At 28.2% G+C, this 14,019-nt stretch overlaps 2 protein-coding genes across 2 annotated transcripts; both read right to left on the reverse strand.

The window, feature by feature from the left end:
- Window positions 1–750: 750 nt before the first annotated feature.
- LOC148192981 (protein WVD2-like 7) lies at window positions 751–6,663 on the reverse strand. The gene is made up of 9 exons (XM_088098270.1): window positions 6,507–6,663; window positions 6,297–6,382; window positions 3,647–4,429; window positions 3,214–3,390; window positions 3,026–3,066; window positions 2,696–2,792; window positions 2,523–2,594; window positions 1,859–1,969; window positions 751–1,607 (listed from the first exon to the last, which is right to left on the reverse strand). Exons 2-9 carry the CDS (start codon window positions 6,336–6,338, stop codon window positions 1,131–1,133), a joined length of 1,800 nt encoding a protein of 599 aa, XP_087954396.1. The 5' UTR covers window positions 6,339–6,382; window positions 6,507–6,663; the 3' UTR covers window positions 751–1,130.
- Window positions 6,664–11,090: 4,427 nt separating this feature from the next.
- Window positions 11,091–12,973, reverse strand: LOC124841469 (putative aquaporin NIP-type). The gene is made up of 5 exons (XM_047317748.2): window positions 12,908–12,973; window positions 12,592–12,822; window positions 12,118–12,315; window positions 11,446–11,507; window positions 11,091–11,296 (listed from the first exon to the last, which is right to left on the reverse strand). The coding sequence occupies exons 1-5, from the start codon at window positions 12,971–12,973 to the stop codon at window positions 11,128–11,130; spliced, it is 726 nt and encodes a 241-aa protein (XP_047173704.1). The 3' UTR covers window positions 11,091–11,127.
- Window positions 12,974–14,019: the final 1,046 nt, after the last annotated feature.

The raw sequence follows: 14,019 nt of genomic DNA on the forward strand, positions 1-14,019 counted from the left end.
CATTACTTGTTACAAGTATCTTTTGAGATACTTGCGACTATGACACTACAACAGGACGAGGACATGTTTCAATATCCAAATTGTATCTCAAATAAAAAATTCATATCATCTTTATATTTATCAAGTATAAAATTTTTCTTTCATTCCCATTTTGCTTATACTTATTTTCTTATGATTACAATATCAATTAATTATTTTTTTCAAAAAATAACAAAAAGAACACACGATATTATCAATATTTAATATGAAAGAACATATTCAATATCAAATATTTATAAAAAAAAGCTATAATTGTATAAATTTTAAATCAAGATACCAAATAATATTTGAATAAAAGTAAAATAATTATATAAAATATTACGGAATTATGCATAAAATTTCATTACAACCAAAACATTAATTAATTTTGAGAAAGTTAAAAAATATTTTTTAAAAATTTAAAAGAAATTATTTATAAAGAATATAATATATATATATATATATATATATATATATATATATATATATATAATATTACACCGTTACATATAAATAAATTTCATAACAATCACAACCTTCATTAATTTTGAAAAGGTTAACAAAAACAAGTTGATAAAATTAAAAAAAAAATTAAAAGAATTATAAAAGGAAAAATATACGAACAAATATAGAATAAAATTTATGTCGACTGAACTTTGTAATGATACTACATATACAAATATGGTATTAAAGGAAGATAAACGTATTATAGTCTAGCAGCAGATCATGATAAACTAAAAAAATAAGTTAATTACAAATTAGAATTTCCATAAATGTAATTCCATTTATATTCTAATTAACAAATGAACACTCTTCAACATGGAGAGAAGACCACAAGATCCAAATCCAGTAAAAACATGCCCACTACTAGTTATTGGGTAACTTTCCATGTTTATTTTATACATTACTTCTACCAAACTTAGAGAAGTAGTAACATGGACCATATTGTTCTATAACTTGTCTCAAATATACCATGAATAAAACACAAGAAATGTTACTAACTCAATGTGCAATATGCCTTAATTGATTCGTATGAAGTGGTAATCATTCGGCTTTCGTTTTATGCTGGAGCCTGAAATGTCTCAAGTTATAAAGTGTAAGTGGTAAACTTTTTAATAGGAAACATGTACAATAAGATTACCACTTCTGGAAATGTTTCTGAAGCCAACATTCTTCACACCTTTTCTCATTATATCATTTCTGTGTTTTGTGGTTTCACCATTTTTATTTCTTTCGTTGTTTTGTTGTTTTGCTCCTTTACAACTATTTGATACCTTCTGTTTTTGTGAAGAAACCTTTGCTCCTTCTTTCTTTCCAGAAGCATGATTACTTGTCATAGAATTAGGAACGTGTCTATGGTTGGTTGATGCAGCAGGAGAAATCAAACTAGATTCAGATACTTTACTTTTGGCACACTCTTTGATCGAGATATCATGTGGTTCTCTTACTGTTATCGATTCACCAGTATCCAGATTGTTTCCCACCTTTGATTTCGGAGGAACTGTTGCATCTGATCCACTCGTTGAACATTTTGGTTTATTCTGTTCTTTCTTACTTCTGGTGTTATTTGACACAACCTGGTTGTGAGACTTGAAAAGGAAGAATTCGCAAACATTAAATGGTTGAAGTCGAACAGAGAAAGAAAAAAGCACTTTGATTTCATTTCTATTAAGAAATTCTAAACAAAAACTAGGGTAGTAGATATGTGACGACCAAGAAGGTCCCATGAAGTTGCATATTGGATTGAGACAACAGAACAACTAATTTGCAACGAATAGTAAATTGTATGCAAACACTAATTCACGAACAAAAGTAGACCGAAAACTCCAAAAACATGTACCTTATTGCCATGTGGTTGTGAAGAGAGAGTTGTCCGATAGAATGAAGGCATTGGTGTTGCTTTAAAGTTGAGGCTCTTTCGGAGTTTTTTAATGTCAGTTTCTGTCTTTTCCTACAAAAATAACACCTGAATGTAGTAAGTTTCTTCAAGCTTCACAAGAAATACAAATAACTGGAGCCAGCTACACTACAGATACTAGATAAAAGATATAGCAAAATCCTTCTACACGTTTTGTTTCCTCATTCTTTGTTGTTTGCCACAACTCTTATCCAATACTTGAAGACTGCGATTTCCAGATTTCTCAGACAAATGTCATTTCACACAATATTATTTCACTTTTCTGCATTTGGCTATGCTTGAAGAAATATTTGATAAAATTTAGGAAAAGAATGAAATAATGATTCCAAGTTCCATTGATGTAAATTGAATGGACACTTCAATTAGAAAATTCACTGGTAACAATCATATTAGTCCCTTCAATTAGAATCCAACAGATTCCACACATATCACATATGACTAAACTTCATGTAACAATTTCTCAAAAATGGTTCCAAGTTCCATTGATGTAAAAATATCGACTCATTTATTCATACAATGCTTGTCGCTTGATATTCTGATATTCTTGCCATCTCATATAAGTAGAAGCTATTATTGGCTAAATTACCTGTGATATTGCTTGCATCTGAGTAATCTCTGCTTCCTTTGCATGCAATTTTTCTTCCAACTTCATGTAGAACTGAGTTGACAGGATCAGGACAGCAAATAAAATGTCATGCATTCTATATCATTTGTTAACATAAACAGAAATGATTCCAAAAAAAATAGCATTTTACTTGCCTCTTTCCTCCTTTCTGCTCGCTCACTACATTTAAAGTTAAAAGTTGCAGCCTTAGGCTTAACATTGGACTTCATAGAATCAAAAGCTTGGTTCAACCTGCAAAACACGATTTTGCTTGTCTCAAGTCAAAATGAGAGAAAACGAATGATTAATCTCACATAGGTTTATAAAACCTCCTTGCTTCTTGAATTCCTTTGGAATTTAAAGCAGAAGGTTGGGATTCTTCACCCTTTCGTAGTTTTGATACATTTTCATTATTAAAAATTCAAAACACATTTGAGTCTGTGAATGTGAAAATATAACAGTTAAAACTAAGAAACAAAAATTACCTTTTGCTTTCACGAATTTGTTTCTCTTCTCTTTTGGAAACCTGCAAATAGAGGCCCTAAAATTAGCGGTATTTAACAATTCACAAGCAAGCCACTTATATAGAAGAGTAATCATTTGAAAAGTATAAGCAAAATTTAGAGACAATATCCTTCTTTCATCCCTCAGTACATTGTTATTAAGTCCTTACTTCTTTGGAAGTTTTGCTAGTTGGAGTTGTAAGTTTTGGTAAATTCTTTTCTATATTTGTTCTCCTTTGACTCTCTCTACTCGGATGCCTAGCAGGATCCTTAGCTGAAGTAACCGTGCTTCCCTGAACTCCAACATTGTTCATTTCAGAATTCTGTTGAGTCTTGAGCTTTGTTTCCTATGGATAAATTAAACACACTTATGCCAACCCAGCAAGACAATAATATAATTGAAAAATATAAACAATGTAATAACTGTACGGGGAAACCATCAGCTTTGGTTCAAAGAAATATAAAATTAAAGCACAAATACACATGTCATAAATATGCGTAATCTTGATTCATTGCATTGATAGTGCTTTCATTATAAGCCATTCTATATGTTGGATCTTTGCATGGGCAAAAAACAGGAACTTAACTCATGGAAATGCATACCTCAGGAGAAGGTTTTGCAAGATCATTCATAATTGTTTCCTCAACACACTGTGCTGGTGGATTCACAGTGCTTATTGATGATTCACCAGTATTTACAGTAACATCATCATCCTTTTCCACTTCCATAACCGCCTCGTCATTAGCTAAGAGTATGTTACTTGTTTCATTTTCAGATCGATGAGCTTCATTCAAAGTACTATTGTTCTCACTGGCATCTTCGAAATGATTAGAATTATTTATGACAGATTCCATCTCGAGACTTGAAAATGAAAGCATTGGATATTCTTCGATGGTCTCTTCTTCTTCATATTCGTTCACATCACATTCTCCATGATAATTTGAACCATCAGGAATTCCACGAAATTGAATATAATGGTTTTCTTCAATTGGGATGACATCTTCTTGGGATCTTGGATCCATTTCAACATAATTGTCACCTTCTTCTAACTCAAATTCCTTCTGGGACATTTCGTCAAATGGGACGTAGTGGTCATTATTAGACTCAAAATCCTCTTGTTTACCAATTCCCTCAGAGCCATCACTTTCACCGGCTGCTCTATATGATAATCCATCGTGAATTGTGGATGGAATAATACCAAAAATCCCTTTCTTCTTGAAATGTGCTTCAAAATATGCTTTCTTCTGAATAACTGAACCAGGTTTTGAACATTTCTCAACCTCCTCCAGGTACCTATTACGAGAGAAAGAGGACCTTCTTTCCCATGATAAAGGTTCATTTTCAAATCTCCCAAACGAGATTGAACCAGAATGTATAGAATCTACCTGCATTTTTGGCAAGAATCAAAGCAGCAGATATCAGCAGAATTAATATTAACAATATTCTATCCAGTCAACACACAAAAAATAGGATTCCCTTTTCACACTTTTATCCTTTTTTGCAAGGAATAGTCAAATGGAAGGTGAACATTTTGTGTGTGGTATGATAAATCAGAGAATTGACTGTGTTCCGAATGACACAAATCATAAAAAGTATCAATACTAAACAAAATCCATGCAAATTAGAAAGTTGTGAACAAATGAGTATAGTAAAAGAAAGGGAACATAAAAAAGGAATAACATTGCATTGTCCAACTCCACTCAATCTTCTTTATTCAACTAAATTCAAAAGAAGCAATTCAGATCAAGATCATTATATGTTTGACTAAGCAATGATAACTGAAGAAGATCATTGTTCTAGCAAATTATTGTCTTCATTCACTATATCACTGACCATGATGAGTAGGGTTGTGTTTGACCTTGAACTTATTTTATGTTTTGAATTACATTTACCTTATTAATTCTATAAATTTTAACTACAATTTAACAGTCAAGTTATCTCAACATCTCAATTCCTGGTGGTCATTCATTCAATACTTTTTAACAAATTTTTTTAATAACATTTTTGCAACGTCTATGTAGTGCCTCGTGATTCGTGATTGCTCTATTTCTGAAAATAAATTCAAATAAATCAATAAAATAATGCCATATAATCTATTTTCAAAGTTATAAAAAATTGTTAACTAATCATTTCAATTTGAATATAAAAATCTATTTTGAAAAAAAAGAATTGACAATGTCAACAATTACAAAAGATTTATAATCGTTAGTTCAAATTTTTAATGTACATTAATACTTCTACTATGTCCTTACTTTCTTTCACCAGTATTTATAGTACCTTCAATCTAGAAAAAAAGAAGTCGTCATCACTCACTAATTTAAAAATAAATACCTGCAAAAACATAATTTTGTTTCAAAATTAATACACTGTTATTACTTTTTAATTTATTTTCTTTTGAAATTTTTAAATATTAGAAATCAAATAAACAAAGTTAAAAGTTATTCATATTTTAATTATATCGGATAAGTTGTGAATAAAACAAAATAAATCCTAATAAAATTAATTAATCTTGAATGTCCCATCTCATCACTACTGTCTTTACCAGAAATCATGATTCATATGTTCGTTGTGAAATTTAATTTCTAAATACTTGAATATTACTTTTATTTGAATATAAATAAAACATAAAGTAATTTTTAACACTTTAAAGGAATAATCAATAAAACTCCTCAAATGATCTTGATTTAATTAAACATTTTTACCATCAGCTATCATCGTTGTATTCTTCACCACCCAAGTTTCTTTTACACATATTTTCAAAATAATAACTTTATTTTTTAATCACTATCTTTTACAAAACGAACCTCGGTTATTTTTTACAAACTTTTATGACATGATATTTTGTTAGAAATGTATCAAACCGACAAAATGTGAGAAAGTTTAAAAGAAATATGATAAAATCCAAGAAAAAAAAAAGTAAAATTATGAAATGATGATAGATGAGAGATAAAGGTGTACACCTAAGCAAATAAAATATAATAATATATCTGTGGTTACATAATCTTATTGATAAATAAAATAAAAAAATTAAAAAATTCATTACGAAATTATTTAAATTAATTTATTTTTTAAAATGTGAAAGGGGCCTACTGAGCTGGTGGCAGCCACTGCTCCTCTAAACACAAGACAAGAAAAAGTCACACAAAACCAATCACACAACTCAAACTAAAGAAAGCAAAAAATGATTGGAACATTGTAACTGGAATTAGAAAGAATAGATCGACGTTAAAAATCAAGAAATGGATGAATAACCTGAAACTCCATGCTGAATGATTGTTCAACCTCCCCTCCCATAGCTCTCACAGCCTTCAACCAGAATTACAAATCATGATTCTTCCCTAAAAAATAACCAGAGACCTCCATTATTGAAGAACCAGCATGTGGAAACAATAACCAGAGAAAGACACATATAAATCTATGGCAGTGGAAGAAACCCATTTGAGAAAGTGAGAAACAAAATACCTTTCGAGGCGTGATAGGAAACCCGAGAAACACGACAAGCAAACCTAAGTTGTTTGGTACTTTGGTTTTTCACAGACACACAACACGAGATGAGATGAGGATGTCACTTAAAAAGTGTTCTGTAACTCAGATTTCAGATACTTGTTATTATTATTGTTTTCCTTATTAGAAAAAGTATATGTATAAGGCATAAAATAATCATGTGCAGGTTGTCTTATTTTGTCTTGTTTGGCTTCCACACGGTTTAGAAGCTGTGCATCACGCTCCATGCTCCCTCTAACTCAGTTAACACCTCTAACTTTCTTATGGGTCAGAAGTTTTTTTTTTCTTATTATTGTTTTTGATTTAAAATGATTAATTTTTAATTGTATATTAATATTATTTTTAATACATATAGTATAATAATAATTATTAAAAGTCTTATTCATGTTTAATTACCTTAATCATTAATTAAAATTCAATCAATAAAATAAAAGCTTTTATATCAAAATGATTACTTTTTATTATTTTATTATATATTTTGTCTTAATTATTAGTATTTATTATTATTTTTTCATTTTTATTATGTTAATCAGCACCATTTTCCTTTTTCAATTAGTCAATTAACTCGTTCATTTATTTTGCAAATCAAGTCGATGAGTTACGAAAAAAATAATAAAAAATAAATGAATCGATCAATAAATTAACAATAAGAGATTGAAAATAGTGTTTACTTCACATAAAAAGTAAACAATAGAGTCTGTAAACAAAGATTAAAAAACTGTTAAACACTCATAACATAAAATTTTTAAAAACAAATTTAATTAAAAAAATATGCAGTAGAAAATTTTAATTAAATCCGTTAGAAATTTTTCTTTTCAAAATAATCTATTCTTTCACTAAACTTTAGTAAAAAAATATTATTAAAGTAAAATATGGCAAACTTTTGCATTAAATAAAAGTGCTTATAAACGACAATAAAACCCAAAAGAAATAAATATAACTACACGAGAAAAAAGTAACGATTCATAGCATAATTCATGTTCTCAAAACGAGAGAAGCACGTGTCCGCTTCGGTGATATTTTGACCTATGAAAAAGGTTGCAATCACCGTTTCATCTGGCTTATACATTAAATATTCTGAAATATATTGCATGTGTTTTCGAATTACATAATACATGTCAATCTTTTTTATGCATACTTTTTTTTAATACTTCTCTAACACTTAATAAAAAAATATTTATATTTTTTAAATAATTTATCTTTTTTTTTTATATTATAGAATAAAAATGTTATTTTGTTAGTTTTGGATGAGTGAGAGTAAAAATATTAGGTGTTTATTTATCATCATCCTTGTCTATATTAATTAAGAATATTAATTAAATTGGATTATATGTTGTTTAGTAAATTGTATTAATTGTATCGTAAAATTACTCAATTTTTCCTATTTCTTTATCTTTATACTAAATTTTCTTAATTATTTGAAGAATATTACATAAATAATTCTACATTATGTTAATCTCCTTGATTATTTAAAATACATTGCCCATTTATCTTTGTAAGGAAAGTTAAGTGTTTATACATGTTAATTAAAAAAAAGATATATTCATGTAAGTAGTTTGTATAATTTATTCATTCTAATAAAGAAATTCTAATTAGAAATATATCGAACACATAATATCTATCCACTAGCTGTGGAAAATTTAATTTGTTCTGTCCAATACTAATTTTAAAAATATTCATAAGTATTTAAAAAATAAATATAGATTTTTAAAATGAAATATAAATAAAATTATTAAAAAATATAAAATATAATATAAATTGAATTAAATATAATTTAGTAAAATATAAATTTAATTAAATTAAATTTAATAAAATATAAATTAAATTTTATTTTTAATATTTTATAGATAATAAATAGCAGTATGATACCACGACATGTTTATAGTAAATATTAAATGATGTGTTACTTACGAATACCCGTTAAATAATTTTATCAACCAATACTTCCGGACATAAATGTTTTTGTCATTCATACTTCTTATAATATTTATTTAAACTATGTTCAAATTTAAAATTTCACTAAATTTTATGAGTGATTAGTGTTTTTATAATAATAATATTAAATTCAAATAAATTTGACAAAAACTACTTCTATTTCAGTTCCGTAAACATGAACATTTTGTTTACTAATATTTAAGTGCAAAAGATGTACTATTCTATTTGCATACCTGTTAAAATAATTTTTTTTCTCGTATAACAAATACCACCTGTGCTTGTTATCATAAATTATAGATAAGATTTTCTCATTTTTTTATATTATTTGGCTTTAACTCTATTATTGATTATTGATTCTTGATGGAGTGTAACCATCATTTTTTCTTCAATATTCATTATGAGAATTAGTGGTCCCAAAATAAAGTGTGAATATTATTGAGTACCTCAAACGAGTGTGATTTTTAGGTGCTATGAAGAGATAAAGACTGACTTTAATTAAGGAACGTCAAATGTCTACATTTTTTTCTTTTTCCGAAAAACAGAAATTGACAAAATATTCTGAAAGAACTTTAGTTTTTATTTATTAATTAGTAGTACAATGTTTTCCAGTGCATTTGTTAAGAATTAAAAGAAATTCTAAATGAAAAGGAAAATACATTTATTGTTTTAAAATTGTATATCTTTTTTTAGGAAATCTTAGTTTTAATTTCACAAAAATATATTTACGAAACGTAGTTAGAAAACTTTATTATTATTTTATTTTTAAATAAGTGGAATATATGCTTTCTATTTTTTATTGCTTTATTTTTCTTTTTAAAGAAATCAGAGCATATGGTGTAGACTTAAGAGAATAACTTAACTTGGAGTGATATTTTAATCAACCTATTAATTAGACTTTGTCCTCACTTGATTACAGTTCGACCTGTGATTAAATTAAGGCTAAATTGACTTGAGAATTAAAATGAAATTTAAAATGACTATGTTGGAATTTACAAATTTGTACATTATATCAATATAAGTTATAAACCTTTAGAAAAACTTAATAAAAGATTTGAAGTCAATTTCATTAACCCCTAAATTTGACTAGTCGAAAAAAGTTTTTGATTTGATAGATGATGAATTTTAAATATTTAAACCTGTTGAATTTTCTAATGAAATTTGTGGTGGCAAATATACAGTTTCATCCAATGAGTTTATATTATAGTCACCAAACTAGTTTGTAGGGTAATCATCTGTAATAAAATTAATGTCTTTTTTAAGATAGTTTAGTTATATAGTTTTTGCTTTTATGATGAGAAACAAATAGGCTTCTCCATTAAAATTTATATTTTTATCATTTAAATTTTCTTTTACGCTTGATATATTCACACTCAAATTCTTATTCTCTTCTTATTAATAATGTAAACATACTTAGAGTGTACCAATATTATTTAAATAATGAACCACTTTTTCATATAAGTTTTTTTGTTCCTTGTTGATCTTACTAATCTATTATCAAAGTTTCACGAATAAGACTAGCTGATTGCATCAAAGAGTCTAATATTTAAAATAATATATCTTTATATATAAAATAATATAAAGTAATTGAGTTTGTTCGTGATTTGCCTACTACAATCAATAAAATAAAGTGATTTTGTTTTTAAATAGGTTTGATACAAGATCTATTTTCAAATGTTTTTTTTCGAACACTTTTCCGAGTTGGTCTAGGTGAGACCAAACTATTTAATTTACTTTTCGGGTTGTGTGATGTTATTGTCATGTATTGTAGTGTGTGTGCTGAGTTGTTTGGAGTGTTTGTAATGTTGGTTGAATTATTTTTGCTTATTGTTGTCCAATAAACCATGTTGGTGTTGAATGTAATTGAGGTGGTGGATCTTATGTAGTCTTATGTACTCTTTAATCGTGATACGAGAATGTTCTTGTTTTGGTGCATACCTTGTTTTGATGAACTAATAAGTCCTACGTTAGTGTGTGGACCCTGTTTTAGTGAACAGGAAAGACCTGCATTAGTGTATGAGCTCTGTTTTTGTGAACGGGTAAGTCCTACGTTGGTGCATAGGCCCAATTTGGTGAACTGGTCTTGCATGCTAAAGTACAGAAACAACATATAACAATAGTGATTGGTGGTGACATGATTTATCTCGACAAGAGTTGGATTACCAATGTGTTTTGTGTTGTGAAATGGAGTGATGTTATGAGCTTATACATTATTAGATAACTATATTATAATAATTGTATTATTATATGTGTTTTTGGATGTTGATGTTGTTAGCTCACTCTTGTATTTGTGATGATAGTCTTGTATTTGTGATGATAGTTTCTGTTTACTATAATAGTATTTATAGGAAGCAGATAATGTTAGAGAGGACATTGCTGATGACGTTGATGTGCTATAAATCGAGAGATGAGTGAGATATTACTTTCAGAGTTTTCAAAATTGATTTCTTTTAAATAAATTATGTTGAAGAATTTTAGTACATTATTTTTGAGTTGTATTGAGATTGTTTATTATTTTTACAAGTTTTTAATTAATTTCATGACTATGTGATCCAGTTTTAAAATTTTCATTATATTATATTATGATGGTATATTAAAATTGTATTTCTTCTTAATCAATACACATTTGTTTACTTACACGTGATAACTAAATCGGAGGGTTACAATCGGTATGTCTAATAAAGTTATAACACGTTGCACCTAGTATGGCACCAACAAATGGTCCAACTATATAAATCCAAAATCCAGTGTAAACGTTCATCACCAAAGCAGGTCCAAGGCTTCTAGCTGGGTTCATAGAAGCTCCTGACACAGGTCTGCATGCCATTAATTATCAAACTCCACTCAAAAATTGAATAATGATTTAGTAAATCAAATCTTCCTAAATATAACCCAAATAAAAAAAAAAAACTTTCATCTTCGTGTCTGAAATATTACTTTAGTAACAAATTTAGCAGTAAATTACCCAGCAATGAAGACGTCTACTGTAACTGTCATACCAACAACAACCCCTCCTAATTTTCCAATCTGTTACAGAAAGAGGGATTTGCATCATTTATAGTGTTTGAAAATGAATTTTAGACGTGCATAAAATTAGCTTTTTCTGTAATGCTTATGGTTTAAGGAATTTATAAATATAATATTTTAGGCTGTATTTTGAGGTTAGTTTTTATTAAATAATTTTAGTCTATTAAACATTCAAAACTTTTATATTTTTCAATTTAGTAATAAGATGATGTAAATGTTATCTTTTACTTGTATCTCATTAAAAACTTATTCCATAGTAAGGACGAGTCCATTCAATGATTTGGTGATCTATAGGTAATAATATACATTAAAAAAAACATGACAATTTTAATATCTAACATATTTTTAATAAAATTAATAAAAAGCAATCGTAAATGTATACTAATCAAAATATTATTTTACATACTTTACTATAAAATATCACATTTCTTAATACATAAATAAAAATAATCAAGATAGTAAGACAAAATACTTCATCTAAATTTATATAGATTTAATTAATATTTTTATTCAGGGTAAGAAGTAATTTGTTTTAAAAAACGTGTAATATGTGAAAATTAAATGAAAGGAATTGAAAAATAGAAAAGGTGCATTAATGGAGCATACTAACCGCTCTTTTATCCGTTGAAACCGCACAGATAACGAACATTAATAAAAATGTTGCAAGTAACTCAAAAACAAGAGATTGAACTGGAGATCCTGCCGGTCTTGTTCCGAAATAAGAATTATCGTCTACTTCAAACAGAAGGTACAACGTCCCACTGGCAAGGAAAGATCCCAATATTTGCGCAATAAAATACAAAGGCACCTGCAACAAATATGTTTATATGAAACCAATTTAATAAATTTTAGTGCAAAAAAATATTACATTAAAAAGATTATACTCATTTATTTTTTAAGTTTTAAAATTAAATTATATAAAAATTTAAGATAAAAATAAATTATAATTTTGTATTAAAGTATAAGATCTAGAAAGAAAATGAGAATGAAGAACAGACATAGGTAGATTGTTTAACCATAATCATAAATTAATATTAACCCGTCGAAAACGCAGGAAATAGAGAAACGGTGATGGATAACGTGCCATTTTGAAAGGGAAACGACGATAGATAGCTAAGCTGAGAGTGACTCCAGGATTGAAATGAGCACCAGAGACATGAGCAAGAGAATAAGCCAAGATGGTTACTGTGAAACCCCACACTACGCAAACTCCCGGAAATGTTATTTGGCCTTTTGTCTTTTCTGAATTATTAAGAACCACAGAGCAACACCCAGCAAACACTAAAAAATATGACCCTATCAACTCTGCAAATACCTGTCACACAAACATTTCATTCTTCTTTCTGTCATCCTCCATGCAACATCGCAACATAAACTAAATCAATCAAATATATGCACACCTTTTGAAAAACCTCAACTACCGTAGGAGAACCACACAACCTAGTACTGTCTAAGATTCCTCCCATTTTTCAAAACCTAAATTACATTAAATTTTTTTTTCTTTTAATTTACCATCATTCTTTTTCTTTTGGTGCTGATTGCTTTCCGCATGCAATTAAACCATACTAATTTATAGGATACGAACGTGGATATTGGTGGTTTACGTGTTTTCAGGAGAAAACAATGGATCTGCTTTTTATATTTATAAATGCTTCGTATAAGTATAGGTTTCGGAAGAAGCTTGTAACTTTGTACGAATCAAATATAATGTCATGTTTCATCAATTTAATCAAGATATTAAAGCTTCAAATGTGCTTGGCCCATCAAAACATAATCAAGCATACGCTATTTATTTAATTTCATTACAGAATAGGTTCAAAGGGAGCATAAAACATGCAAAATAATAGATTGTCTTAATCAGTTATAGATTGAAAGTACACATCATAAAGTCAAGATCTAAATCCAAACCCGAGGGCAACACCTTACCTGATAAAGTCATGATAGTCACACTAAAACTGCACCATTCGTTGAAGAATCAATCTTGTGGTCACTATGGCCTTTTGTCAATATATTTTTGAAAAAATGGTGTCTTTCATCAGTAATGACGAACCGGTCTTTATATATTTGTACTTTAACATTGGGTTATATTCGCAAATGTAATTCAAAGGTAAATAATTTAAACAAGGCTTACATGTGATTTATTCATTCTCATTCTTTCAAATATTTAATCTTAAAAAAAAAACTAATTAATTAAACAAGATTTTACACAAGAGAAACTGATTAATTGCAAAATCAAATTGTACTGTAGGTATCAAATTGTACTGTAGGTGACCGAAGACCCTTTAACCCTATCAACTCCAGTCTTGAAATAGTTACTTAAGACAGTAACATGATACCATTTACCAGATACCTTGTAACCAGTACAACTAACAAGGTGACCATCAAATACTCTGCAATGGATGTACTATCTACTCGATACTATGAACTGCACACCCAAAGAAGTAAATTTAATGTTGACTAGCGAGTGTCGAATATCGAATATTAAATATTATGTTTCTCGAACTAAAGGCTA

Source organism: Vigna umbellata, chromosome 9 (assembly GCF_029865625.1).
Source record: "Vigna umbellata cultivar VRB3 chromosome 9, Vumbellata_1.0, whole genome shotgun sequence".
NCBI lineage: Eukaryota > Viridiplantae > Streptophyta > Magnoliopsida > Fabales > Fabaceae > Vigna > Vigna umbellata.

What these genes read in the sequence shown, in the direction of transcription:
- LOC148192981 (XM_088098270.1), bottom strand. Translation starts at nt 6,338, where the DNA reads ATGGGAGGGGAGGTTGAACAATCATTCAGCATGGAGTTTCAG. An exon ending in TTGCAAAACCTTCTCCTGAG is followed by an intron (nt 3,391 to 3,646) that starts GTATGCATTTCC and finishes ATTTATCCATAG; the next exon opens with GAAACAAAGCTCAAGACTCA. An exon ending in CACAACCACATGGCAATAAG is followed by an intron (nt 1,608 to 1,858) that starts GTACATGTTTTT and finishes TTCCTTTTCAAG; the next exon opens with TCTCACAACCAGGTTGTGTC.
- LOC124841469 (XM_047317748.2), bottom strand. Translation starts at nt 12,973, where the DNA reads ATGGGAGGAATCTTAGACAGTACTAGGTTGTGTGGTTCTCCTACGGTA. An exon ending in GTCGTTTCCCTTTCAAAATG is followed by an intron (nt 12,316 to 12,591) that starts GCACGTTATCCA and finishes TATTTGTTGCAG; the next exon opens with GTGCCTTTGTATTTTATTGC. An exon ending in TTTCAACGGATAAAAGAGCG is followed by an intron (nt 11,508 to 12,117) that starts GTTAGTATGCTC and finishes TTTCTGTAACAG; the next exon opens with ATTGGAAAATTAGGAGGGGT.